Genomic DNA, 25,235 nt, shown 5'->3' on the forward strand with positions numbered 1-25,235 from the left:
ACTAGTCTCTGGGCAGATCGCTGACTCAGCTCGGGGTACCCCCCCCCTCCCCTTGTCCGGCTCCCTAAACCGGTCAGGGCCCTTCCAAAGGGCTTATTAGAGGGGAGAGGCCCCCACTTCATTCCTATCTTCCTTTGAGGATTTCCTGGGCATTGGCCTGAGGGAGGCTGTTGTGTACAGGTGTCCAAGACGCCTGGCCCTCCAGGGGCACAGGAATGGGGGCACAGGAGGCTGAGTGGGAAGCCTGGGCACAGGGCTCTTGCTGGGTGGGGCCTGAGGGGCCGGGATGGCTAGGTGCCTAGGCTGCAGGCGGGGCAGGCTGCTGCTGACTCCCTCCTCCCAGGAGAGCTGTCGGACCTGTTGGTCCCCCCCCACCCCTCCACTTCCGGGCTGCTAGGAAGGGGGACGGGGCGGCCTCTCTCTCCTCCCTCCTCCCCAGCCACCTGTTTCGCGGCAGAAGCAGCAGTTGCCCAGCACAGAGAGGAGGCTGGCGACCTTCGGGCAATCTCCTCCCGGGAAGGAACAGAGGCGTCGGGGACCCCAGGCGCATCCGGAGAGGTAGACACTGCGGAGCTCAGGGAGTTCTGGATCCTGGGGTGAGGAGCCTTAGACTCTGCTATCTTGCAAGGGGATCGGTACCCAACTGTGGAGCTCCGGAGAAGAGGGCCTGGCCAGTCCGGGGTGGTGGTGGTGGTGGTGAAGGAGGAAATGGGGGTGAGGGGGGTCTCTAGAAGGCAATCCGGGAAACTGAGGCGGGCTGCAGGGAAGTTTCAGGAATGACACCTGGAGCAAAGGGAAGGCTCAGTGTGCGACGTCCCAACACGAGGCGAGCAGGGACGCCCCCCCCCCCCGACTCAAATTCCCTTCCCACCTCCAGGTGTTTCCTGTCACCCTCGGAGCCGCCCAGCCTCGCCCCAGTCTCGAGAGGGTCCCCAGGAAGCTTCAGGCCACGCCCTCGGAATGTTCAGAGCCAGCCTCTGAACCTTTGGGTCCCGCCCCTGGGCACGCTCACCGCGTTCCAGACCACGCCCACAAACCACCAGACCACACCCCCGGAGCCCTGACCACGCCCACCCCCATAGGACTCCAAAACGGCTATGGGGACACCGAGCACCCCTGAGGAGGGCTCCTCGTCGCCGCAGGTTCCGGAATGCGCCGCCGAGGTCCAGCCTCAAGGGGCCGTGCAGCCTCAGGGGCACCCCGAGGAGCCCCAAGAGCAGCACAAGGAGTCCGAGGTCCCAGCGGAGCTTCTGAGCTGCCAGGGAGCTGCTCAGCGGCCGGCCGAGGAAGAGGAAGAAGTGGGAGAAGGTAGCAGCACCGAGAGTTGCCGCGAAGAGGTGAGGGGGGGGGGGGTCGGAGGACTGGACAGACAGACAGACAGACAAGACAGACAAGACAGACACCCAAGCCCGGGGTGGGGACGCACACTGAAGGACAGACGGAGAGAGACCAGGCGGAGGCCCAGAGTCAAGGAGAGACACTCAGAGACAGATAAAACCCAGAATTAGACAAAGTTGGATTTGAAGCCAGAGAGAAACAGTATAGAAACTAGGTACGACACAGGGACTCGGGGAGTGAGCCAGAGACCCAAAAGAGAGACACACAGATCCAGGAAAGAGAAACAAAAAGAAGAAAGAGACGAAGTCAGAGAGACAAGGGAAGGAGAGAGACCCAAGAAGAGACAGTGATGCCAAGAGGTTGATACTCAGGTGAGCTCATCGGGTACAGAGGCATTTGCTGTCAAGTCTGATGACCCGAGTTCGATTCCCAGAACCCACACTGATGGAGGGCAAAGAGTCTTCTGACCTCCACTGGCACTCAACGACCAAAAAAAAAAAAAAAAAAAAAAAGAAAGAAAGAAAGAAAGAAAAAGAAAAGGAAGGAAGGAAAGACAGAAAGTAAAAAAAGAAAGACAGACAGACAGACAGAAAGGGAAGGAAGGAAGGAAAGCAAGCAAGCTCATACAGTTTAGCTTTAAAGCTCTATGGCTTTGTACCAGTCCTGAACCTACTGCCTGACCTGCCCAGCCGCCCCCCCACACCCCCTTTCTGGCCGTCCCTTTCAGGCCAAAGTGGGGGGGGGGCAAGTTGAGTTAGGCAGTCTGTGACACCCCACCCCCCCAGAGGCGCACCTGAGGTGGGGACCAGACCTGTTTGGTGACTTGTAGGTGGTGGGGCGAGCCTTTTTTCTCACCACACACCCTCTCTCATTTCAGCCTGAGGCTACGCCTGCCTCGCAGATTCCAGCCACACCTTCCCCTTCCCCGTGCCTCCCTGCTGGGGAAGGGATGCGAGGGGCGGCGCGCCGGCTGCGAGGGCAGCAGCTGGAGGCCCTGACTCGCGTGACTCTGATGGAGCAGCGCGTGAAGGAGTTACAGCGCCAGAAGAAGGAATTGAGGATCGAGGTGGGGGGATGGAGAGCTCCCTGGAAAAGAACCGTTGGGAGAACTTGCAAGGCCAGGCTCCCAGTCCATTCTATGCCTTAGGATCCCCCTTGATAAGCAGGGGTTCAAACCCCCCCCCCCCGCCGCCCGCCCCGGGGCCTCATCTCTTCTCCTACCTTCCTCCACTGGCTACTGGACCCAAACTCTTGCTCTTCTTTCGCAGATGGAGGTGGAGGTGGCCCTGCTCCGGGGTGAACTGGCAGGGGAACGGGTAGCCGCTCGGCGGGAAGAGGACCGGCTACGTGAGCTGCTAGGCCAGCAGGCGGAGTCCCAGCAGAGCAGCCAAGAGCTGCTGCGGGAACAGGTTGGTGTGAACAGAGATTTCCCCATCATATTTTTTTTTTCTTTCTTTCTTCCTGGCTCCATCTTCCGGGTCGGAACACCCGCTGTTCAGACTGGGTTCCAGTACCCTGTCTTCCTCTTCTTTCCAGGGCCTGAATTTGGGTGCCTGACTAGTGAGGTCTCTTTCTTGGCTGTCGCTCTAATGTCACACTTTGATAGCACACTTGAAACATTTAGAACCCTCAAAAACTGAACACTCAGTCGGGCTGGTGTCTTCTGCTCTCCAGCTTCAGTAATGTTTAAGTTAATACCCTTGTTTCACACCCCCCCATTCTTCCCTGTCTCAATATCCCTAGAGACATACTAAGAATCTAAATCAATGCAAACATGCGAGGCCGAGCCACGCCCCCAGCCCCTCACTGGGGGATTCTAAGCAGGGGCTCTTACCACTGAGCCACGCCCCCAGCTCCTCACTGGGGGATTCTAGGCAGGGGCTCTACCACTGAGCCACGTCCCCAGCTCCTCACTGGGGGATTCTAGGCAGGGGCTCTACCACTGAGCCACGCCCCAGCCCCTCACTGGGGGATTCTAGGCAGGGGCTCTACCACTGAGCCACGTCCCCAGCTCCTCACTGGGGGATTCTAGGCAGGGGCTCTACCACTGAGCCACACCCCAGCCCCTCTCTGGGGGATTCTAGGTAGGGTCTCTACCACTGAGCCACGCCCCCAACCCCTCACTGGGGGATTCTAGGCAGGGGCTCTACCACTGAGCCACACCCTCAGCCCCTCACTGGGGGATTCTAGGTAGGGGCTCTACCACTGAGCCACACCCTCAGCCCCTCATTGGGGGATTCTAGGCAGGGGCTCTACCACTGAGCCACGCCCCCAGCCCCTCACTGGGGGATTCTAGGCAGGTGCTCTACCACTGAGCCACACCCCCAGCCCCTCACTGGGGGATTCTAGGCAGGGGCTCTACCACTGAGCCACACCCCAGCCCCTCTCTGGGGGATTCTAGGTAGGGGCAAAGTAAGCTACACCACCAGCCTATCCCAAATGTTAAATGCTCATTGCAGAAGTCATATTGCCTGTACATCCTTTAGCAGGTGCTACTGAGAAATGACAACTTTCTTTTGTGTGTGTGTGTGTGTGTGTGTGTGTGTGTGTGTGTGTGAGAGAGAGAGAGAGAGAGAGAGAGAGAGAGAGAGAGAGAGAGAGAGATGTTATTTGAGACTTGGTTTCCCTCTGTAGCCCTGACTAGTCTGGAACCCATGATATGATTCTCCCAGCCTTCTGAGTGCTGGAGTTACAGGGGTGCATCAGACCTGTGTGTTGTAATTGGTTTTCTCAAGTCTTGTTTTGTCTCTAATGGGTCTAGTGGGTCTCCCCTAATTGCCTGCTTATTGCTTGTTGAAGGAACTAAGTCTTCTGGGTGACTTTTCTTTTTTCTTTTCTTTCTTTCTTTCTTTCTTTCTTTCTTTTTTTTTTTTTTTTTTTTTTGGTTTTTCAAGACAGGTTTCTCTGTGTAGCCTTGCCTGTCCTGGACTCACTTTGTAGACCAGGCTGGCCTTGAACTCACAGCTATCCACCTGCCTCTGCCTCCCGAGTGCTGGGATTACAGGCATGCGCCACCATGCCCGGCCTGGGTAATATTTTATGGTTGCTTTGTTCTGTGGGGGTTTTTGTTGTTGTTGTTGTTGTTGTCTCATTACCTGTAGCTGGTCTGGAATTTGCTATGTAGACTAGGCTGGCCTCAAACTCATGACTCTACCTGTTTCTGCCTTTTACGGCCTTAAATTTTTATTTATTTGTGTGTGTGTGTGTGTGTGTGTGTGTGTGTGTAACGTGTATGTGGGTGATCTCAGAAGCCAGAAGAAAACCCCTGAAGCTGGAGTCACAGGTTGTCTGCTGCCTGACATGCGTGTGAGAAACCAGCTCAGGTACAAACTGGTCCTGTGCAAACGCTGCGTGCTCTTAACCTCTCCAGCACCATTGTTATGGTGTTTTTGAGATAGTACCTCAGATAGCCCAAGCTGGCCTTGAACTCAGTTATGTAGCTGAGGATGACCTTGAACCCCTGATTTTTCTGCTTCCATCTCCCAGGTCCTGGGATTTCAGGTATACATGTGTAGGCCCAGCTGAATTATCTGTAATCCTTATAGCAAAGGCAGCTGGTGCTGCCTCCTACTTCCCTTCTTTTCCTCTTCCTCGTCCTCTTCCTCCTCCACCTTACTTAGGATCTGTACCCTGGACTGGTGCTGAACTTGTTATGTTATTGAGGATGGCTTTGAACTCCTGATCCCTTTGCTTCCATTGCCCACATGCAGGGGTCACGGGCCTGCGCCATGCCTCTAGGCAAGAACCTGAGTCTTCTGTTCGTAGGCAGGATGTGGCTGACCATGTGCCTGTGGGGACAGTCAGTGCCCCTCTGTTCTGCAGGAGAGCACATGGTCCCTTGGCTGTAGAGGCCTGGTGAGATTGCGGCGTGCTTTTACGCGTGCCCAGTGAGCCTGAGGGACGTCAGCTCTTGGGTGTGCAGACCTCAGTGAGTCACCCTGATCTTGAGACTCTTTTATCTAGAGCTGTTAGCATCCCTCCAGGTCATGGGTTGGATCAGTCGGGAGAAGTCAACACCAACAGCTCCACCGACATTATCAGATGTGACTCTGTATGTCCAAGAACTCTGGCCTGGCCTTACAGTCCGAGAGCCCCGTCACCCTCAGCCTTGGTATCTCTCAAGGTCTGGGTCTGTTGCTTTAGGATTCTGAGTTCTAGTCTTTTTTTTTTTTTTTAAATCTCAGACCCAGAATATGAGCCCTGAGCTTTTCCTCCCTCAGACTCAGGGGTCAAAGGTCCTCCTCCCTCAGACCCATGAGGCCCAGCACCAGCCTTTCTCCCTTAGACCTAAGAGTCCAGGTCCCGGTTTCCTCCCACAAACCCGGGAGCCTTGGCCCCACCCCTCCTCCCTCAGATTAAGCACCAGCCTTTCTCCCTCAGACATGGCGTCCAGGTTGCGATCCTTTTCCCTCAGTCTGTACCTGTCGCTCACCTACCAGATCCAGGGCTTTTCTGAGAAACCTCCTCCGTTAGGATCTTGGTGTCCCTGCATCTTGTACTGCCCGCCCCGCCCCCCCCGCCCCAGGCTCCCCCCCCCCCCCCCCCCGCCCGTCATCCCTGGCACCAGCAGGCGCCGAGGTCGCTCTTCTCTCCGTGCTTTCTCATTGCTCTCCCATCCACGCTTTCTCAGGGTCGCAGCCTTTCCTGCCGAAAGTCCTTCTGACCACGGAGATCGGCTCTAGTCCTTCCGTGGCTCCACGTTAACCCCCAGCGATAACGTTGGACCAGACCAAACACGACCCGTAGACACGGCATTCTCCATGTATTCCCCCTGCTCAGCTCTTCTGACTTCTCACAGCCACAACCTCCTCCACACGGGGCCATGATTTGCCTCCAGGTTGTTTTGGACTTTTCCACAGATGTACCCAAAATTCCCTTGCAGTTCCCTGTACCTCATTAGCTTTAAATATTACTTGGTTTCTGCTCACTGTAGAGTGATTACTACATCAGAAGTAATTCCTGGGTTCGGGGTGTGGCTCAGTGGTAAAGCTGCTACCTAAAATCCCCCAGTGAAGAGCTGGGGGCGTGGCTCAGTGGTAGAGCCCCTGCCTAGAATCCCCCAGTGAGGGGCTGGGGGTGTGGCTCAGTGGTAGAGCCCCTGCCTAGAATCCCCCAGTGAGGGGCTGGGGGCATGGCTCAGTGGTAGAGCCCCTGCCTAGAATCCCCCAGTGAGGGGCTGGGGGCGTGGCTCAGTGGTAGAGCCCCTGCCTAGAATCCCCCAGTGAGGGGCTGGGGGCGTGGCTCAGTGGTAGAGCCCCTGCCTAGAATCCCCCAATGAGGGGCTGGGGTGTGGCTCAATGGTAGAGCCCCTGCCTAGAATCCCCCAGAGAGGGGCTGGGGGCGTGGCTCAGTGGTAGAGCCCCTGCCTAGAATCCCCCAGTGAGGAGCTGGGGGCGTGGCTCAGTGGTAGAGCCCCTGCCTAGAATCTCCCAGTGAGGGGCTGGGGGCGTGGCTCAGTGGTAGAGCCCCTGCCTAGAATCCCCCAATGAGGGGCTGGGGTGTGGCTCAATGGTAGAGCCCCTGCCTAGAATCCCCCAGAGAGGGGCTGGGGGCGTGGCTCAGTGGTAGAGCCCCTGCCTAGAATCCCCCAGTGAGGAGCTGGGGGCGTGGCTCAGTGGTAGAGCCCCTGCCTAGAATCCCCCAGTGAGGGGCTGGGGGCGTGGCTCAGTGGTAGAGCCCCTGCCTAGAATCCCCCAGTGAGGGGCTGGGGGCGTGGCTCAGTGGTAGAGCCCCTGCCTAGAATCCCCTAGCATGGAGTCCGTGCTACAGGTTCCCGTGGTTGCATGTCTCAGTGCTCTTACATTTTTCAGCTTGTACTAGCTTTGTCCTCTACTGGAGGGCAGAGCCTGGGGCTGACCTGCCTTGCTCTGCCTTGTCACACAGCATGGCTGTTTTTACATTCACGCCTTCATTTGTTCCTCCCTCTTCCTCCCTCCCTCCTCCTGTTCCTCTCTGCTCTCCATATCTCTGGCTGTTCCTTTCTTCTTCCTATTCACTTTCTCTCTCCCGCTCCCTCCCCCCCTCCCTCCCTCCCTCCCTCCCTTCCTCCTTCCCTCCCTCCCTCTTTGTCTCCTACCCTTCCTTCCTAGGGTCTGGCTCTATGACCCAGGCTGGCCTTGAACTTGCCATTCTCCTGTCTCCACTGAGGAAGTGCTGGGATTCTAGGCCTATGCCACCATGCCTGGCTGTCACTTGTTTCTTACACTGCTTCCTTGGTGACTCCTCTGGTGTGGGGCCATCAAGCAGACCTGTGGGTCCTGCCTTGAGGAGCAGTCGCCCCCGCAGGGCCTGGGTCCTGGTTGCGTTGTGTTTCTTGCCCGAGCCCAGGCCCTCAACCTGCTTGTTTCCTTCAGGAGCAGAGGCAGCTGAGCCAGGAGCGGGATCATGTGGAGAGTCTTCGCCAGAGGCTCAGGGAGGCCCAAGGACAGCTCGATTCACAGCCGGAGGACCAGAGAGAGCGGCTCCTGCAGGGAGTACAGGAGGTTAGGGCTCTTTGGACTTTCTTAGACACTGGATTCCATAGCCAGGCGTGGTGGTGGACGCCTGTGATTCCAGCACTGGGAGGCAGAGGCAGCCAGGCCTATTACACAGAGAAACCCTGTCTCAAAAAACAGAGGGGGGGGGTGGAGAGAGAGAGAGATAAGATAGAGGAGAGAGAGGAGGGGGAGAGGGAGAGAAAAGGGAGGATTCCATGTCTATCTTTCACTAGGACCCAAAAGTCCTGCCACAGAACCTCCCTCCTGAGATGTGGGCTTCTAGGACCCCTCAGACAATGGGGTTCCAGGCTTTCGTCCTCCCTCAGGTGTGGGGTTCTAGGCTCCAACCCTCCTCCCTCGGGTCCATGAGTCTAGGCCCCAGGCCTTCTGACCTAGCAGCGGGTTCTGACCCTAACCCTCCAATCCAGGAGTCAAGGCCACCAGCTCACTCCTTAGGTCTAGCGATCCTGTCCCCCCAGTCCCGTGTGTCCCCACCCTCAGATCAGAGAGCAGCTAGACGCAGCCCAACGCGCCTACGAGGATCTGGAGTTCCAACAGCTGGAGCGCGAGAGCCGCGTGGAGGAGGAGCGGGACATCCCTGAGGTCAGGGCTCCAGACTCCAAGGTCCGGGAACTTCAGGCCAGTGTGGCCCAACACAAGGTGAGTCGCCCCCCCAGGCCCCCCCCTGTGCCCCCCCCCCCGACCAGGCTTGCCTCCTTCTCCGTTCCTCCCCAGAACATTCACTGTGTGTCAGACTGTCCCTGAGCCACCGACTCCTCACAGCAGGTTCTGAGGCTCACCCTGTTGCAGGCCAGAAGAGGGCATTGGATCACATTTTAGATGGTTGGGAGCCACCGTGTGGTTGCTGGGAATTGAACTCAGGACCTCTGGAAGGGCAGTCAGCGGTCTTAACCACTGAGCCATCTCTCCAGCCCTGTTCCTTTTTCTTAACCTGTCACTGAAGGCAGGTGAAGGCTGAGAAAGATGCTGACGTTATCTTTCCCACCTTGTTGATATAAGGGAAGAACTGGGGTCCGGTTTTTCCTTTTAAATGAGGGTATTTATATGTGTGTGTTAGAGCACCTGTGCCACGGTCCTCATGCAAGGCAGACAGCGGGAGAACACTGTCTCCTTCCACCACGTAGGTCCCCGGGATTGAACTCAGATCGTGAGGCTTGGCAGCAAGCACCTTTACCTTCTGAGCCCTCTCGCCGGCCCCAGCCAGTCATTCTGTCAGTTTTACGTTCAGAGTTTGGCCTTGTCCTGTTGGGGAGTGAGGCAAGCGTGGCTGCGCAGCTTAGCTTCCCACCCGTGGTGAAAAGTTCCAGTTGGCGTCTCCTTCCCACACCTCTTCTTCCCAGCAGATTGCTGTCCTTTTTCTTTCCTTTTTCTTCCTTTGGTTTCTGTCTGCATGTGGTCCAGGCTGCCTGGAACTCGCTCTGGAGCAGAGAATGACTTTTAACTTGTAATCCTCCTGCCTCAACCTTTGGAGTGCAGGGACGGCAGGCCAGTTTAGGCAGTGCTGACGGTGGAAATCCCCCCAGGCAAGCACTCTGCCAACTGTACCACACTCCCAGCCCCCTCTGTTTGTTTGTTTTTGAGACAGGGTCTCACTCTGTAGCCAAGGCTGGCCTAGGACTCACCATATAGCCCAGGCTGGCCTCATAGCTGAGGCAATCCTCCTGCCTCAGGCTCTTGGGTGTTGTAATTACAGGTACGGCTCTCTTTTCACTGTTCTTTAAGATTTATTATTATTTTTTTAACATTTATTTTTTATTATGTATATAGCGTTCTGCCTGCATGGACACCTGCAGGCCAGAAGAGGGCGCCAGATCTCATTATGGAAGGTTGTGGAGGCACCATGTGGTTGCTGGGAATTGAATTCAGGACCTGTGCAAGAGCAGACCGTGCTCTTAACCTCTGAGCCATCTCCCCAGCCATAAGATTTATTGTTATTTATTTACTTTAACTATGTGTGCCAGTCTGTACGCAAGTGTGTGCGGCGTGTGTGTATGTACGCAGGAGCCCATGGAGGAGAAGAGAGCATTTGAGCTGGACTTAGAGGTGGCTGTAGCCAACCGTTGTGGGTGCTGGGAACTGAACTTGGGTTCCTCTGCGAGAGCCTTCTGCTCTCTTAACCTCTGAACCCCGAAGAAGGTTCAGGGGGCTTAATGGCAGCTCTCCCTTCTCGGTTCCTGAGGTATCTGTGAGGGGGTGGGGTAAATGCCAGGCACTACGGAAGGGTGGCCTGGAATTCCAGGCTGCCTTGTGAGTGACCAGAGCCGGGGTCCCCTGCAGCGCCGCATCCAGGTCTTGGAGGAACAGCTCAAGTCTCTCGGGGAGCAGATGGCAGCGGAGAGCTGGGGGCTGAGCAAGAAAAAGGAGGAGGCTGTTCAGGCTCTCACACAGGTCAGTTTCTCCCCACGAGAGCTGCCCTACCCCCTCCCCTCCTTGCCTGTCCCAGCTCCCTGAGCCCCGCCCCCCCCCATCTCAACATCAGAAGAGCTATGGGCGGGGCCCTTTTGCGCCTGCGCATGCGCTGTGAGGTGGTGAGGTCTTGCGATGCCTTCTCTTAGGAAAGGAGCCGGCTGTTCGAGCTCAACTGCCTTCAAGGAAGATGTGGTGGGGACTTCTCTGAGCCCGACCAAACCCAAGCGCTCACTAAGGTATGGGGTTTCGTGTACCTGCTAGGCCCTCTCTCTCACACCTGGGGGCCTGGGTCCCAGCTTCTTATACCCACAAGAACCAGGAGTGTGAGCCTCTGGCCCCTGTCCCCCCCCCCCCCCAAGATTCGCAGGGGTTGAAGCCCCAGCCAGGCAAGACTCTCTGTGCCCCTAGCCGTGGCTGTCGCTGGGAGACTGGGTGGTGAGGTCTTTCCGTCTTCATCTGAGAAATGGGCTGGGGCTGGCAGCCTGGGGCTAGAGCATCTGTGATGCTGGCAGCGGCTCCTGCATCTCTATTTCTGTATTTATTTTGTGTGTGTGCGCGTGCGCAAGTGCGTGTGCGTGTGCGTGTGCGTGTGTGTGTGTGTGTGTTCTGCCTGACTGTCTGCATAGTACCTAAAGAGGCCAGAAGAGGGCAGTGGGCAATGCTTTGTCCAGTCACAGACAGTTGTGAGCTGCCACGTGGGGTGCCGGGAACTGAACCCCGAGTCTTCTGCCAGAGCAGCCAGTACTCTTAACCACCCGAGCCAACTCTCCAGTCTCATCCCCCCAGGGCTTTCTGTAACCGCTGTCCCCCCCCCCCTTCCCAGCTGCTGTTCACACAGAAGACAGACCGCCAGCTGCTGGTGCTGCAGGACCCCACGGCGCATGCTGCTGCCGGCTCAGCGTCTTCATGCCTCTTCTCCGTGCACAGCTCGCTGCAGGTGCTGAGCTTGTGCGTACTGGGGTCGGGTGGGGGGAGGCCGGGAGGGTGGGCGGGCAGGGGGGTGCCCAACACAGGGGTCCCTCAGGAACCAACGCCAGTGCTCTGAGCCCAGGGATGAGAAGAGGGGAGGACTGATGGGAACATTTGCTCACAGGATATTTAGATGACTTTGATTCTTATTAATTTTTTTTTGCATATCTGCATTACATATGACAGCCATTTCGTCCTTGCCTGTAACCTAAGAGTGGTTTTTGTTTTGTTCTTTGATTTTCAAGACAGGGCTTCCCTGTGTAGCCCTGGCTGTCCTGGACTCACTTTGTAGATTGGGCTAGCCTTGAACTCACAGAGATCCACCTGCCTCTGCCTCCCAAGTGCTGGGATTAAAGACGTGAGCCACCGTGCCCAGCCTAAGAGTGAAATTTAAAAGTGACCAACAGGCTACTTTGATGAGGTCTCCTCTCTACCCCTCCTGGCCCAGAACTCTTCCTCAGTTTCATATATATATATATATATATATATATATATATATATATATATATATATATATATATATATATATATATTTTTTTTTTTTTTTTTAATTTAAGTTACCATGTACAGATGTGTGTAAGCCTAGGCACAGTTGTGCCACAGACAGAGTCTGTTGTATTTGGTACCTGTCTGCTTCACTTGTCACCACTCCCTTTCTATATTTATATCACATTTTTTTTTCTAGTACCTTCTCCTTCTTTAAAACCTTATTGCCTATTCATTCTTTAAAAACATGCTATTTTGAGCTAGGTGTGGTGCCACACAGCTTTAATCCCAGCACTCAGGAGGCAGAGGTAGGTGGATCCTCTGAGTTTGAGGCCAGCCTGGTCTACAGAGAGAGTTCCAGAACAGCCAGGGCTGCATAGAGAAACCCTGTCTGGAAAAAAAAACAACAAAATGCTTGTCTGTCTGTCTGTCTGTCTGTCTGTCTGTCTATCTAATGTGTCTATGTACCAGGTACATGCCTGACATCCTCAGAGGTCAGAAGAGGGCATCAGATCTCTTGGGACTGGCATTACAGATGGTTGTGAGACACCATGTGATTGCAGGCAATCACACAGGGTCCTCGGGAAGAGCAGCCAATGCTCTGCAAACTGCTGACCCCGCTCTCCAGCCCTACTGACCACCCTTTCTTCTTCTTCTTCTTCTTTTCTTCTTCTTATTCTTCCTTCTTTCTTCTTTCTTCTTTTCTGGTTATTTTTAGAGACAAGGTTTTTCTGTGTAGCCCTGGCTGTCCTAGAACCCCCTTTGTAGACCAGGCTGGCCTCGAACTCAGAGATCTGCCTACCTCTGCCTCCTGGGTGCTAGGGTTAAAGGAGTGTGCCACCACCTCCCTGTCCATTGACCATTTTAAAAAATATTTATTGACAATTTTGTTTTCTCATCTGAGAACTGTGTGCTCAGCTCACTAAGCCCGTTCTGGTTTGGCAGTGTTTGGTGTGTGTGTGTGTGTGTGTGTGTGTGTGTGTGTGTGTGTGTGTGTGTGTGTGTGTCTATTCTAAAGCCTGGACTATAGAATCTAGATACCAGTACATCTGAAGTATGCTGGAGAGATGTCCCTGGTTCTGTGGCTATCTCTTCACTGGGCTGTACAAAGGGCCTTTTAATCCCAGGAAACTCTGTTTCTCACTTCTTGGAATGAGTCCCTGTGTTGCTGGAGTCCTTTTCACCTGTGCCTCCTGTGTCTTGAGTGTTTTCCTCTAGCATTTCTAGTGTCCCAGGTTTTATTTTAGATTTATTTATTTTATGTGTATGAGTGCTCTCATGCATACTCCATGCATGCAGTACTTGTAGCTGCCAGAAGAGGGCGCCATATCCCTTGGAACTGGAGTTACAGACTATTGTGAGTTGCCAGGTAGGTACTGAGGATTGAACCTGGGTCCTCTAGCAGCCTGTGGTCTTAACAGCCGAGTCACCTCTCTAGCCCTTACTTATGAACCCTCTGTAGCTCGGGCTGGCATCCCGTTTGCACATCCTCCTATATACTAGAAAACATCATTCATATGCGTTTGATGGTGCATGCTTGTAACCCCCCCCCCCCCCAGCGCTCTGGAGGCAAAGGGAGGGGGAGGGGAGTTCCCATGCCAGCCTGGGCTACATAGGGAGACGCTGTCTCAAAATAATAGAAATGAAGCCAGCAGAGGTGACAGGCCCCTGTAGTTCCAGCACTTAGCAAGTGGAGGCAGGAGGATTGTGAATTTGAGGCTAGCCTGAGCTACATAGCAAAATTCAGGGTCAGTCTATGCTATACAACAAGACCCTGTCTCTAAGTGAATAATGAAATAAATAAATTAAAATAATATATATAAAGCAAATACTCTCTAGGTGACTCATAAACCCCAGTGGGAGACATGCTTTGACAGTGGCTACCGTATTGTCCAGAAGCTGTCATGATGTCTTGTTTGGAAGTTTCTGTCCACTGTGTATTGGGGTCTGGAGATACAGAGCCACGGTAGTCCTGGCTGTCTCGGACTCACTTTGTAGACCAGGCTGGCCTCAAACTCACAGCAATCTGCCTGCTCCTGCCTCCCAAGTGCTGGGATTCCAGGCATGCGCCACCACGCCTGAAATATTGGCTATTAAAAAATATTTTTTTTGAGACAGGTTCTTTTTTTTTCCCCAAGGTTTGTTTGTTTGTTTATTTATCTATTTATTTATTTAGTACAGTGTTCTGCCTGCATGTGAGCCAGCAGGCCAGAAGAGGGCGCCAGATCTCATTATAGATGGCTGGGAGCCACATTGTGGTTGCTGGGAATTGAACTCAGATCCTTTGGAAGAACAGCCAGTGCTCTTAACCTCTGAGCCGTCTCTCCAGCCCTTGAGACATGTTCTTATGTAGCCCAGGCTAGCCTTAAACTCACTGTATAGCCAAGAATGGGTTTGATCTTCTGGTTCTCTTGCTTCTTCCTCCCGAGCGCTGGGAGCAGAGGCTAGACCACCATGCTCAATTATATCCAGTGCTGGGAATCAAACCCAGGTTCGGTCCTGAAGCAAGGCATTATGGTGGCAGGGTGTGAGAAAGCAGGGGCTGCTCACCCCATGTCAGCCAGGAAGCAGAGAGCACAAGAGTGGGTGGGTGGGGGACAGCATAAACCCTTCCAGGAATACCCCCCGAAAGAGCCCATCTCTTGTACGTGTTCATGTTTATGTGTGTGAGGATGCATGCGTGGATCTCGGACATTAGCCTCTGTGACTGTGCCTAAGGGGCTGTGCGCCTTGTTGTACTTTGAAGATTTTTTTTTCCTTAGCCAGGTGTGCTGGCTTGTACCTTTACTCCCAGCACTCCAGAGGCAGAAGCCAGGGTGGATCTCTGTGAGTTCGAGGCCAGCCTGGTCTACATAGACAGGTTCAAGCCCCTGGAAGAGCCACGTGTATTCTTAGCCACTGAGTACGTTTTAAAAATAGCTTCTAAAACGAACGTGTGTCTGTGCGTGGGTGGGTATGTGCACATGAGTGCAGTACCCACGGAGATCAGAAGAGGGCGTTTGGTCCACCGAAGCGGCAGGTACTGATGTTTGTGAGCTGCCAGACATGGATGCTCAGAACCAAATGTGGGTCATTTGCATGAACAATGAGTGCTCTATAACCTCTCACCCATCTCTCCAGCACCCCCCAAACCCCTTTATTTTTTAATGTGCCTACGTGAATGACTGTGTGAGGGTGTCAGATCTTGGAGTTACAGACAGTTGTGAGCTGCCATGTGGGTGCTGGGAATTGAACCCAGGTCCTCTGGAAGAGAGGTCAGTGTTCTTAACCGCTGAGCCATCTTTCTGTACCGCCCCCCACTACCACCTTGTATTTTGAGGCAGAGTCTCTCGCTGGATTCTGAGGCTTACAGATCAGGCTAGGCCTTACCCCAGCCCCTCCACCCGGCCCACAGTTGTTTATTTACTGACCGGGGTGTGGGGTGTGGGCGTGTGGGGGTGTGGGGAGTGGAAGTGCACAATAAGGCATACCCTGAGTATCAGAACAGCCGGTGCACATCATCAATTCTCTTTCCGCCCCACAGGGCCTGAACTCAAAGCATTAGCGTTTGGCAGCCTATGCTTGGGCGACCTTGCTGGACAGTGCTTGGCTTCCTATGTGGCTAGCTGTCTGGCAAGCGCTTTCTGAGCCGTGTCCCCAGCGTTCACGGGGGTGGGGGGGGGCAGTCCTGTAGTTTCCACCGCCTCCAAGTGATGACAGTGAAGTCACGATCCCACTCACGGGTTGACCGACTGATAGTGTTGGACCAGTCTCCCCTCTCCAGCGCGCCAGCTGTCAGCAAGCCCGTTCTAAGCCCCTTTGGGGGACACTTCCCTTTCAAATACTCTTCACCACTGTGTGTTTTCAGGGCTCTATTGGTCTCCAGAGGACAGGGAGTCTGCCCCGGAGGAAGGGAGAAAGGGCCAACCAGAGGGGGTCCCCACGACCCCTGTCCCTCCACTGTACAGGTGAGGCGGCTTCCGTTCCCCGCTCCTGCTCTCGCCCTCACCCATCCTGAGGCAGAGGGTGGAAAGGCGGCTTGGGGGTTGGGGATGGACATCTGCCTTCCTCATCCTGTGCCCTCTTCCTCAGGACCCCTGGAGGCCTCTGCTGTTGTGCAAGCTGCGGGGACCCCCGGGAGACACCCCCTCTATCAGCTGCTCAACTGTGGCCCTGGGAACAGGTGAGGCGTGAGAGGGAGGAGGAGGACGAGGAGGGCGGGGAGGAAGAGGCCGGCCATGGTAACCATCGCACCTCCGCTTCGTCCACCTAGACACCCGCCGCTTCATCCAGACATCGCCCATATGGAGCGACTCTTACAGCAGGCTGTGGCGGAGAGGGAACGGCTGCTCAAGGCCAGGGTAAGACCACAGGCCCTGCTCCTTAGCAAGGGGGCTTTGACGCCAGCTCATTCCTTTATGTGCAGGAGTGTGGACCCAGCCTCCTCCCTCAGATCCAGGGCTCCAGGCCCAGCCTCCTCCCTCAGACCCAGGGCTCCAGGCCCAGCCCTCCTCCCTCAGACCCAGGGCTCCAGATGCCAGCCCCCTTATCCAGACATTTCACTGTCTTACGGCTTGGGACCCTCACTGATTCTCCCTTATGAATCCACAGGAAGAGATGAGAAGAAGCCCAGAAAGTTCCGCAGGACCTGCCATTCCTGCTATCATGGTTTGTCTCCTCTGTCCTCTCTGGGTTCTTTCTCTGTCTGGCTCTTGCCCGTTACTACAGCTCACTGTTTCCTGTCCTGAAACTCACCCCAAAAGGGTCCTGCCTGACCCCTGGAGAAAAGATCTTAGTTCCCAGTTTCTGCTCCTGCTTTTCCCTCACTGGCATCCACGGCTTTTGCTTGGGTCACTAACTCCATTTCTTTGTTCTTTGTTTTTATTTTATTTTATTTTCCTAACAACGGATTTTACTTCAGTTGTGTGTACTGAGGCGGGCAGGCAAGCGTGTGCCGCGGTGACACGCAGAGGTCAGAGGACTTCTGCCACGTGGGTCCCGGGGATGGGACTCAGACCGGCAGGGTTGGTGGCGAGCGCCTTTTGCCAGCCGAGCCATCACATCCATCCCCTTGTTCTTGTGTTTTTGTATGTCTGTCTTGTTTGAGGGCCTTGGGTGTTCATCACAAGGTGCATCCTGAGCTCCGATCCCCGGTCTTTCCATGTGCCAGTAACTATTTCAGCAGTTATTATAGACAAAGAGCAAACATGTGTGGCGGTTAGAAAGATCCATTTAAAAATTTAACTATAGGCCAGGTGTGGTGGTGCACGCCTTTAATCCCAGCACTCCGGAGGCAGAGGCAAGTGGATCGATGTGAGTTCGAGGCCAGCCTGGTCTACAAAGCGAGTCCAGGACAGCCAAGGCCAAGACAGAGAAACCCTGTCTTTAAAAAAAATTTTTTTAATTATTGAAAGAGTCAGCAGAGTTCAGCCCTGGCACCACATAAATTAGTTGTGGTGGCTCGTGCCTGTGATCCCGGTACTTGCGAGGTAGAGGCAGGAAGATCAGAAACGCAAGATGGACCTCCAGAGCCACCATGGGCTACAAGAGGGCCCCCTCCCCTGCTTGTGCCCCCCCCCCCCCCCGCAAACGCAAGGGAGCAGGAAGGACTACGGATTCTTCTGGGTTGTTCTGCACAAACTTGTTCTCATTAAAAATGCAGCACCAATAGCATCACTTATTAAACAGCCCCTGATGAGTGCATTGTTCCCTTATGCGTGCCCCACCCCCACCCCCCATGCTTGTGTGCACAGGCAAGCACGGGCGGGGGGGGGGGGCTGCAGCCAGCTCTAAGGGGGAGGGTGCTGAAGTACCCATGTTCACTGCAGGGAACGGAGGCGCTCAGGTGGAGAGAGTCCACGAAAGTGACTCACTTAGGAGGGTGAGGTCCTAATCCCACCTCACAAATTTTGGGACCTAGTGTGACTCTTCTGTCAAATGGAGACTACTTTGTTTTTGGGTTGGCCTTTTGAGATGCTGTCTGTAGCTCGGGTTGGCTCTGAACTTACTATGGAGCCCAGGATAACCCTGAACTTCTGATCCTCCGGTCTCCACTTCCCTAGTGCTGGGAGTGGTGGGTGCGAGCGTGCGCTTTTATCAGCATCTATGGCCCTCGGCATCACGGTCGGTTTTGCAAAGGCTGTACAGGGCTGGCCCCTTCAGCCTCTAGGCTGCAATCCTTCTCTCGGCTCCTGGTTCCTGGTCAAGCACCCCTTCTCTGTGCTTTGCAGGGCCCGCCCCCGCCCCCGCCCCCACCGCGCCCTCCAGGTCCCCGAGTCCTGGACCTCCCACAGCATCTGGAACGTTGGGGTCACAATCCGGAAAGCTGCCCCCACTTGCGGGTGTCCGGGGGCTGCTGTCGCGGGCCCCTGGTGAAGATGGGTGGCCGCATCAAAACGTGGCGGAAACGCTGGTTCTGCTTTGACCGGCAGGCGCGCCGGCTGGCTTACTATGCGGGTAAGCTGGGAGGCCTGGCAGCCCCTGCTGCCACTAGGACCCAGGGGTTAGGCTCCCAGCCCCGACCATACACTATGGAGTCTAGGCTAAAGCCACTCTGTCCCCGAAACCCATCTCCCAACCCCTTCCTCCCTAAGACATCCCAAAATGCCTGCTCCCCCCCCCCCCCGTGCCCCCCGCCCCGCCCCGCCCCGCCAGTCCCCGTTTCTACTCAGTAACACAGTTGACACCTAATTCAGTTCAGGCTCCAGATGCAGGTTTCCTAAGACAGGAGACTAGACCCCCCGGACAGTGCCCAGACTTGCGCAAACACCGGGGCCCAGAGCGTGGGTTCTTTCTAGAGGAACCCGGGCTGCGCCAGCTCTCCTTGGTTCCTTCTCTTCTCAGGGACCCGGGACTTTGGTTCCTGGACCCACCTCCAGGCTTATGTAGTCTCTAGACCTGTGTTCCATCTAGGACAGACATCACCTCCCTCCAGCCTTGGGATTATCACCCTGGTCATAGTGTCCCCCACCTCAGATGGTCTTGGAACTAGGGCCCAATGACACACGTACACACACACACACACACACACACACACACACACACACACACACAGAGTCTCTAACAAGATCTGTTTCCCACCAGACAAGGAAGAGACCAAGCTCAAAGGTGTCATCTACTTCCAGGCCATCGAGGAAGTCTACCACGACCACTTACGCTGTGCCTTCAAGGTGACACCCTTGCTCAGTGCCACGCTGAGCCCCTACAGTCGGTCAAACCTCACGGCATCTCCTGGGGAAAACCACTCTTGCTGTACCCACACGGTCCAGCACTGGAGAGTTAACCAGAGTTCCCAGCTGGGGCTGCGCTCTATACTCAGTTGATAAAAGGGTGTTTGCCGGGCATCACAGAGCGTCACACCAGGAAGGCAGAGGCAGGAGGATCTCTGTGAGTTTGAAGCCAGCCTGGAATACATAGTGAGTTCCAGGACAGCTACATGGAGACACTGGAGAGAGAGGGTAGTGTCACAGCCAGACTTCTAATTCCAGCACTCGGGAGGCTACAGCAGAAGGACCTCAAGTTGGAGACCTGTTACAAGGAGGCAAACTGCAAGGCCAGAAAAACATATTGGCCAACCATGCTGGTTTGGTTGTTTGAAACAGTGTTTCTCTGTGTAGCTTTGGCTGGCCTCGAACTAGCACCTTATCACAGGCTGGCCTCGAACTCACGGAGATCCACCTGCCTCTGCCTCCTCAGTGCTGGGACTAAAGGTGTGCGTCACCATCACTCAGCTATTTGTTTTAAAATACTTTTGTTTTTTGTTTTTTTTAAAGATTTATTTATTATGTATACAGTGCTCTGCTTGCATGAACTCCTGCAAGCCAGAAGAGGGCGCCATATCACATTACAGATGGTTATGAGCCACCATGTGGTTGCTGGGAATTGAACTCAGGACCTTTGGAAGAGCAGGCGGCGCTCTTGACCACTGAGCCATCTCTCCAGCCCTTGTTTTTGTTTTTGTTTTTTTTGAGGCAGGGTTTCTCTGTGTAACCTTGTCTGTCCTGGACTCACTTTTGTACTGCAGGCTGGCCTCGAACTCACAGAGCTCCACCTGCCTCTGCCTCTCCGGAATGTGTGGTTAAAATATGTTTTATAGATTTGTTTTGTGTCGTGTGTAGGAGTGTAATGCCTGCAATATATGTATGTGCTTCCGCACAGAGGTCAGATGAGGCCATCTGATCCTCTGGAACCGGCTCACATGATTGTGAGCACCATGTGGGTACTGGGGATCGAACCCGAGTCTTCAAGGGCAGCAAATTCTCCCAACTGCTGATATATCTGTCCAGCCCAAATAGGGGGTTTTTAAAGCCAAACTGGAATCCCAGCTGTTTTTTTTTTTTAATCTCAAGTCTGAGTTTTCTCTTTAAAAGCCGGGAGAGGGACATATTTCAGCCCCTTCCCATGAGGTTAAAAACATAATAGATAAAACAGGCCGTGGTGGCGCATGCCTTTAATCCCAGCTTTCGGGAGGCAGAGGCAGGCGGATCGCTGTGAGTTTGAGGCCAGCCTGGTCTACAAAGCGAGTCCAGGACAGCCAAGGCGCCACAGAGAAACCCTGTCTCAAAAAAACAAAAACAAAACAAAACAAAAAACATAATGGGTAATAAGTAAGGGGTTTACCCAACTCAGACGTGCCCAGTTGGTGGTCAGTAAACGTACCTCCAGTTGGGAATGGTGTAATCCCAGCCCTCAGGAGGCTGAGGCAGGAGGCTTGCAAGTTAGAGGCTAGCCTGAGCTATGAAGTAAAACCCACTTTCAAAAAATAGGGCAGGGTAAAAACAAAATAATAATAATAGTAGTAGTAATAATAACAACAACAATAAAAGCCAGGCATGGTGGCACACACCATTAATCCCAGTACTGAGGTAAAAGAGACAGGTAGATATATCTGAGTTTAAGGCCAGCTTGGACGAGCTCCAGGCCAAGCAGCAAAATCTTGTCTCCAAAAACAAAAAAGAAAGAAAAGGGAGCAGGCATGCTAGACCTGGTTTCGGAAGACACCTGTGAAAACTGACTCAACCACCCTCTCCTCCTCACTCCAGAGCCCCAATCCCCGCCTGACCTTCTGCGTCAAGACCTACGAACGCCTTTTCTATATGGTGGCCCCCAGCCCGGAAGCCATGCGTATTTGGATTGACGTCATCGTGACTGCTGCGGACGAGAACCACGCCCCTTGAGCGGCCCCGCCGTCCGAGAAAGGATGTCCCGGCAAGCTCCGCCCCCACGCGCAGGTTCCGGTCTTTGGGGGGCCCCGCCCACTTCAGGAAGCTCTCGGCCCCGCCCCTTTGGCATTCTCCTGGGTGTCTGCAGCCACTCCAGCTCAGCTGGCCTGAGCCGCGGAGGTCTGGGCTGCAGGCGACTTCCCGCGGCAGCATCGCCAGGCCCTGGAGGTCCTGCTTGGGGCAGGAGGAAGATTACAGGGGCGGATGGAACTATTTATTGGTGCTCCTCTGATACCGAATTAAACATGGTGGAAAAACCGGGTTTGCTGGTGTCGATTCCCGCGCTGATGCCCTGGGGCCCCTCTGCCCCTAGGCACGACCCCTGAGCGGAAACGGTTTCCCTAGCAATGGAGACTTTCAGTCCCTAAGGTCGTTCATTCATAGGGGGGCAGACATGTGGCCTTAGTCTTCTGTGATTTGCAGTGTTTTAGTCTGTAGATTTATCTGCCTCCACGCATTTTTGGCCAGATGGCTTTGAGCAGGCTCCAGAAGCTTCTGCCCCGTCCTCCCTCCTGGATTCCTGCCCTCCTCTGCCCTCTTCCCTTCATAAGGTTTTAGTTTGGTGGCCTCACCTGGAAGCTCCCCTGGCCTTGCCCCCCCCCCCCCCCCGCCACTGCCCCACTACCCAGCCGGCTCAGGCACCTCTTTTTTGAGCTGTTCTATCCTTCCTTGTGGCCTCCTGAGGACCAGGCCAGGACTGTTCTGGTGACATCAGTGTCATTCTGTGAAAGTCAGAGGAGAGAGGCCTCTGCCACCTCCTGGGTCTTTGCTTATTCAATTTGTCTCCCATTCCTAATTTGTTGTTTTTGGGGTTTTTTTGTTTTGGTTTGGTTTTTTTGGTTTGTTTGTTTGTTGTTGTTGGTTTTTTTTTTGTTTTTTTTTTTTTTTTTGAGCCAGGGTCTCTCTGTGTTAGCCTTGGCTGTCCTGGACTCGTTTTGTAGACCAGGCTGTCCTGGAACTCACAGCGATCCACCTGCCTCTGCCTCCCGAGTGCTGGGATTAAAGGCGTGCGCCACCACGCCCAGCTCCGTTCCTAATTTGTATCTTGGACCCTGTGACATGCTCCCTTTTCCGGGAAGCCTTCCCTGGTTGCCTTGGCTGAGTCACGTAGTTCTGTTTGCCCAGTGTCATCACTACTGTGTCCATGCCAGTGGCAATGTCTTGGAATGGCGTTGAACGCTTGAATCGGTTTGTGAGAAGGTGACGGTGAGGATGACAGACAGCTGAGAACCAGGCTGTCAGAAACCCCGGGCTGTTGTCTCTCTCTGTACTCTCAGTCTCATCCGGGGTGTCCTTTCAGAAGAAACTCTCGCTTGTCCCCAGGCTGAGTGAGACGCCTGTGAAGGGGCCAGCTTTAAGAAGCCTGGTGGTCAGTGTAGCCTAAAGGTCTGTTAAGAAGGGTGCTTCAAGCTGGGCGTGGTGGCTCACGCCTATAATCCCAGCACTCGGGAGGCAGAGACAGGTGGATCGCTGTGAGTTCCAGGCCAGCCTGGTCTACAAAGTGAGTCCAAGACAGCCAAGGCTACATAGAGAAAACCTGTCTTGAAAAACCAACCAATCAAACAAACAAAGAGACTTTACCTACCTTTAGGCTCAGTTCTTAATTTAGTTATAGATTTGTGCTTTGAAAGTCAAGAGTGGGGGGGGCTGGAGAGATGGCCCAGAGGTTAAGAGCACTGACTGCTCTTCCAGAGGTCCGGAGTTCAATTCCCAGCAACCACAAAGTGGCTCACAACCTTCTTCTGGTCTGCAGGTGTACATGCAGGCAGAGCACTGTATACATAATAAACAAACAAACAAACATAAATAAATAAAAAAGAAAGTCAAGAGTGGGGAACAATGGGGTGTAATGGGTGAGATTACACGTTCGGTCACCTCTTCCCTGACACCTCGGAAAGTGTTTCCCAAGGAGAATGGATCTGAGTTTCAGAGCCTGGCCCCAGTCTGAGAGGATCAGAAAACCATCCCAGACAAGGCCCCAGGCATGTTAGAGGCTTGCGTCAGGTGGCTGCCTCTGAAGAGGCCTCTGTGTTTATGTGGGAACCCCTCTGTGGATCTCAGTAAGCGAGAATCCCCATACTCCTCCAGTGAGTGAGGAGCTGAGTGGCTCACTTGGCCTGGAAGGCACCAGCCCGGAGCTCCATCCTCATTTACCACAACAAAGATAAAAACATTGCAAGAAAACAAACGCATAAACAAACATGCAAACCAACCAGACAAATATGCAAATTGACCAAGGGAATATGCAAATGAACAAAATGAATATGCAAATAGACAGACTAAGTAGCTATGCTAGCCAACCAAACAAGCCTAGGAACAAACTCCTGTTCCTGGCTGGGGCCAGGCTCAGGTCAACAGCCCATATCCAGACAGGCCTGAGCAGGAGCAGACTCCGCACCCGGGTCCCGTTCCCTCCCAAGATGCTTGCTCTTCTGGTCTGGCCAGTTGGGGTTCCTCCCATGAAACTCTCCCACACTCCTGGGGCCTGTGGGGCCTCCTGAGCCTAGTGCGCAGCAGTATCACTCTGTCTGCCACTCACGGGGACGTCTAGCTCTCCTAGGATTTCAGACTTAATTGGCAAAGGAAGTGGATGGAATTCAGAGAGGGAGATTCAGTTACCCGGAGCCACACAGCAGGATTAAAATGTCAGTCCGTCCAGTTCCAGACCTCGGTTCTTGGCTCACTGTGTCGCCTTTTTCCTTTATAATAAAAAGGACAGTTTGAGCTTGGTGGCACAGGCCTTTAATCCCAGCTCCCCGCAACGCCCCCTCCAGGTAGGCGGATCTCTGTGAGTTCGAGGCCAGCCTGGTCTACATAGTGAATACTAGCTAGGCAGGGTTATATAGTAGGACTCTGTCAAAAACAAAACAAAACAAAAACAAGAACAAAACAAAACAAAACCAAAGCAAAACAAGCCAAAAAGATACCTTGGAGCCTCAGAGAGGGCAGGACACTAACGCAGGGTCACACAGCAAAGCTGTAGGGCTGGGGTCCTGAGGTGGAGGCAGCGTAGCTGGAGCCGGTTTTGAATGACATCACAAGAATCACTCACTTTCTCTCCTGAGTCTTCCCTGGATGACAGGTAACCCCACCTGGGTGACTGACTTGCTTGTCATGGTTGGGAACAGGGCTGTTTCCTGGGCAGGGTCTGGGGAGCAGATGCCTTTCTGAACACAGCCGCTATTTTCCTACCGTCAGTCAGCCATCCGGCCAGCTGGGGCCTGACTGCCCCTCCACTGGGCTGTGGACTTCAGTAGCTTTCTCTCTGGGTCTCGGTTCCCCCCTCTCTGAGGAATGGCTACTGCTTTCTACCCCTCTGAACAGGCTGCTTATAAACGCACCTGTTGGTTCTCTCTCTGTAGAGAAGTTGGTACTCGCCTCCAGCGTGGGTCCTGGGGACGGAACGCAGGTTGGTCTACCCTCTAATCTGTCTGAATGACCCATCACTTTGTAGCCCGGACTGGCCTTGACCATGCAATCCTCTTGCCTTAGCCTTCTGAGTGCTGGGATTACAGCCTGCGCTATGACTTGTGGTCACAACATCCTGCCCAGGACACAGCTGGAGCGGAAGACCCGGGAACTATCCATAGCCGATAAAAAATATTAGCCAGGACGGGCCTGGTGGCGCACGCCTTTAATCCCCGCACTCGGGAGGCAGAGGCAGGCGGATCTCTGTGAGTTCCAGGCCAGCCTGGTCTACAAAGTGAGTCCAGGTCAGCCAAGGCTACACAGAGAAACCCTGTCTCCGAAAACCAAAAGGAAGAAGAAGAAGAAGAAGAAGAAGAAGAAGAAGAAGAAGAAGAAAGAAAGAAAGAAAGAAAAAATATTAGCCAATAATGCTTGCAATCGATTAAGTTAGCAAAACTAAGGCTTCCGTAGCACCGAGAACTGCACGAAGCTTTTCACATCACTGGACATCCCTCCCACATCAGCCCCTGAGATAAGTCTACCGTTTAGGTCTGCACTAAATAGATGAAGGATGTCAGGAGATTCCCACATACACACCTGGAACCTCAGTGCTGGGGCAGGCAGAGGCAGGAGGATTGCTGGGACTTGCTAGCCGCCAGCCTCACTCTAGTCTAGATTCAGGGAGAGACCTTGTCTCAAAGGGACAAAGTGGAAAGTGACAGAGCAGAACACTGGACATCTTCTCTGACCTCCAGAAGGATGAGTATGGGTGTGTTCACCTGCAGACAGGTGTGTGCGTGCGCCCTTCCCATGTGCATGCGCGCACGCATGCTCACACACACACACACACACACACACACACGCAGGCACAAACATGCAGGCATGTGCACACACACTCTCACACACACTCACACACACACGCAGGCAC

At 54.1% G+C, this 25,235-nt stretch overlaps 1 protein-coding gene and 1 long non-coding RNA gene across 4 annotated transcripts; one reads left to right on the top strand and one right to left on the bottom strand.

Annotated features, from left to right (window-relative positions):
- Positions 1–155: 155 nt before the first annotated feature.
- PHLDB3 (pleckstrin homology like domain family B member 3) lies at positions 156–21,156 on the top strand. Of its 3 annotated transcripts, none has more exons than XM_084770864.1 (16): positions 156–596; positions 878–1,337; positions 2,216–2,404; positions 2,607–2,747; positions 7,692–7,811; positions 8,316–8,474; positions 10,113–10,223; positions 10,391–10,480; positions 11,068–11,181; positions 15,547–15,646; positions 15,771–15,861; positions 15,952–16,039; positions 16,290–16,346; positions 17,909–18,134; positions 18,762–18,847; positions 20,720–21,156. In XM_084770864.1, the coding sequence occupies exons 2-16, from the start codon at positions 1,098–1,100 to the stop codon at positions 20,852–20,854; spliced, it is 1,947 nt and encodes a 648-aa protein (XP_084626990.1). In that variant the 5' UTR covers positions 156–596; positions 878–1,097; the 3' UTR covers positions 20,855–21,156. The 3 variants fall into 3 exon arrangements, with proteins under 3 accessions (XP_084626990.1, XP_084626988.1, XP_084626989.1); XM_084770862.1 differs by having other exon boundaries at positions 157–596; positions 7,692–7,820; XM_084770863.1 differs by having other exon boundaries at positions 157–558; positions 7,692–7,820.
- LOC311591361 lies at positions 16,353–24,725 on the bottom strand. The gene is made up of 3 exons (XR_014777083.1): positions 24,241–24,725; positions 23,519–23,598; positions 16,353–16,851 (listed from the first exon to the last, which is right to left on the bottom strand). It is a non-coding gene; the product is annotated as an uncharacterized lncRNA (long non-coding RNA).
- Between the last annotated feature and the right edge of the window lie 510 nt (positions 24,726–25,235).

Source organism: Acomys minous, assembly GCF_964271855.1.
Source record: "Acomys minous genome assembly, chromosome: 20".
NCBI classification, from domain to species: domain Eukaryota; kingdom Metazoa; phylum Chordata; class Mammalia; order Rodentia; family Muridae; genus Acomys; species Acomys minous.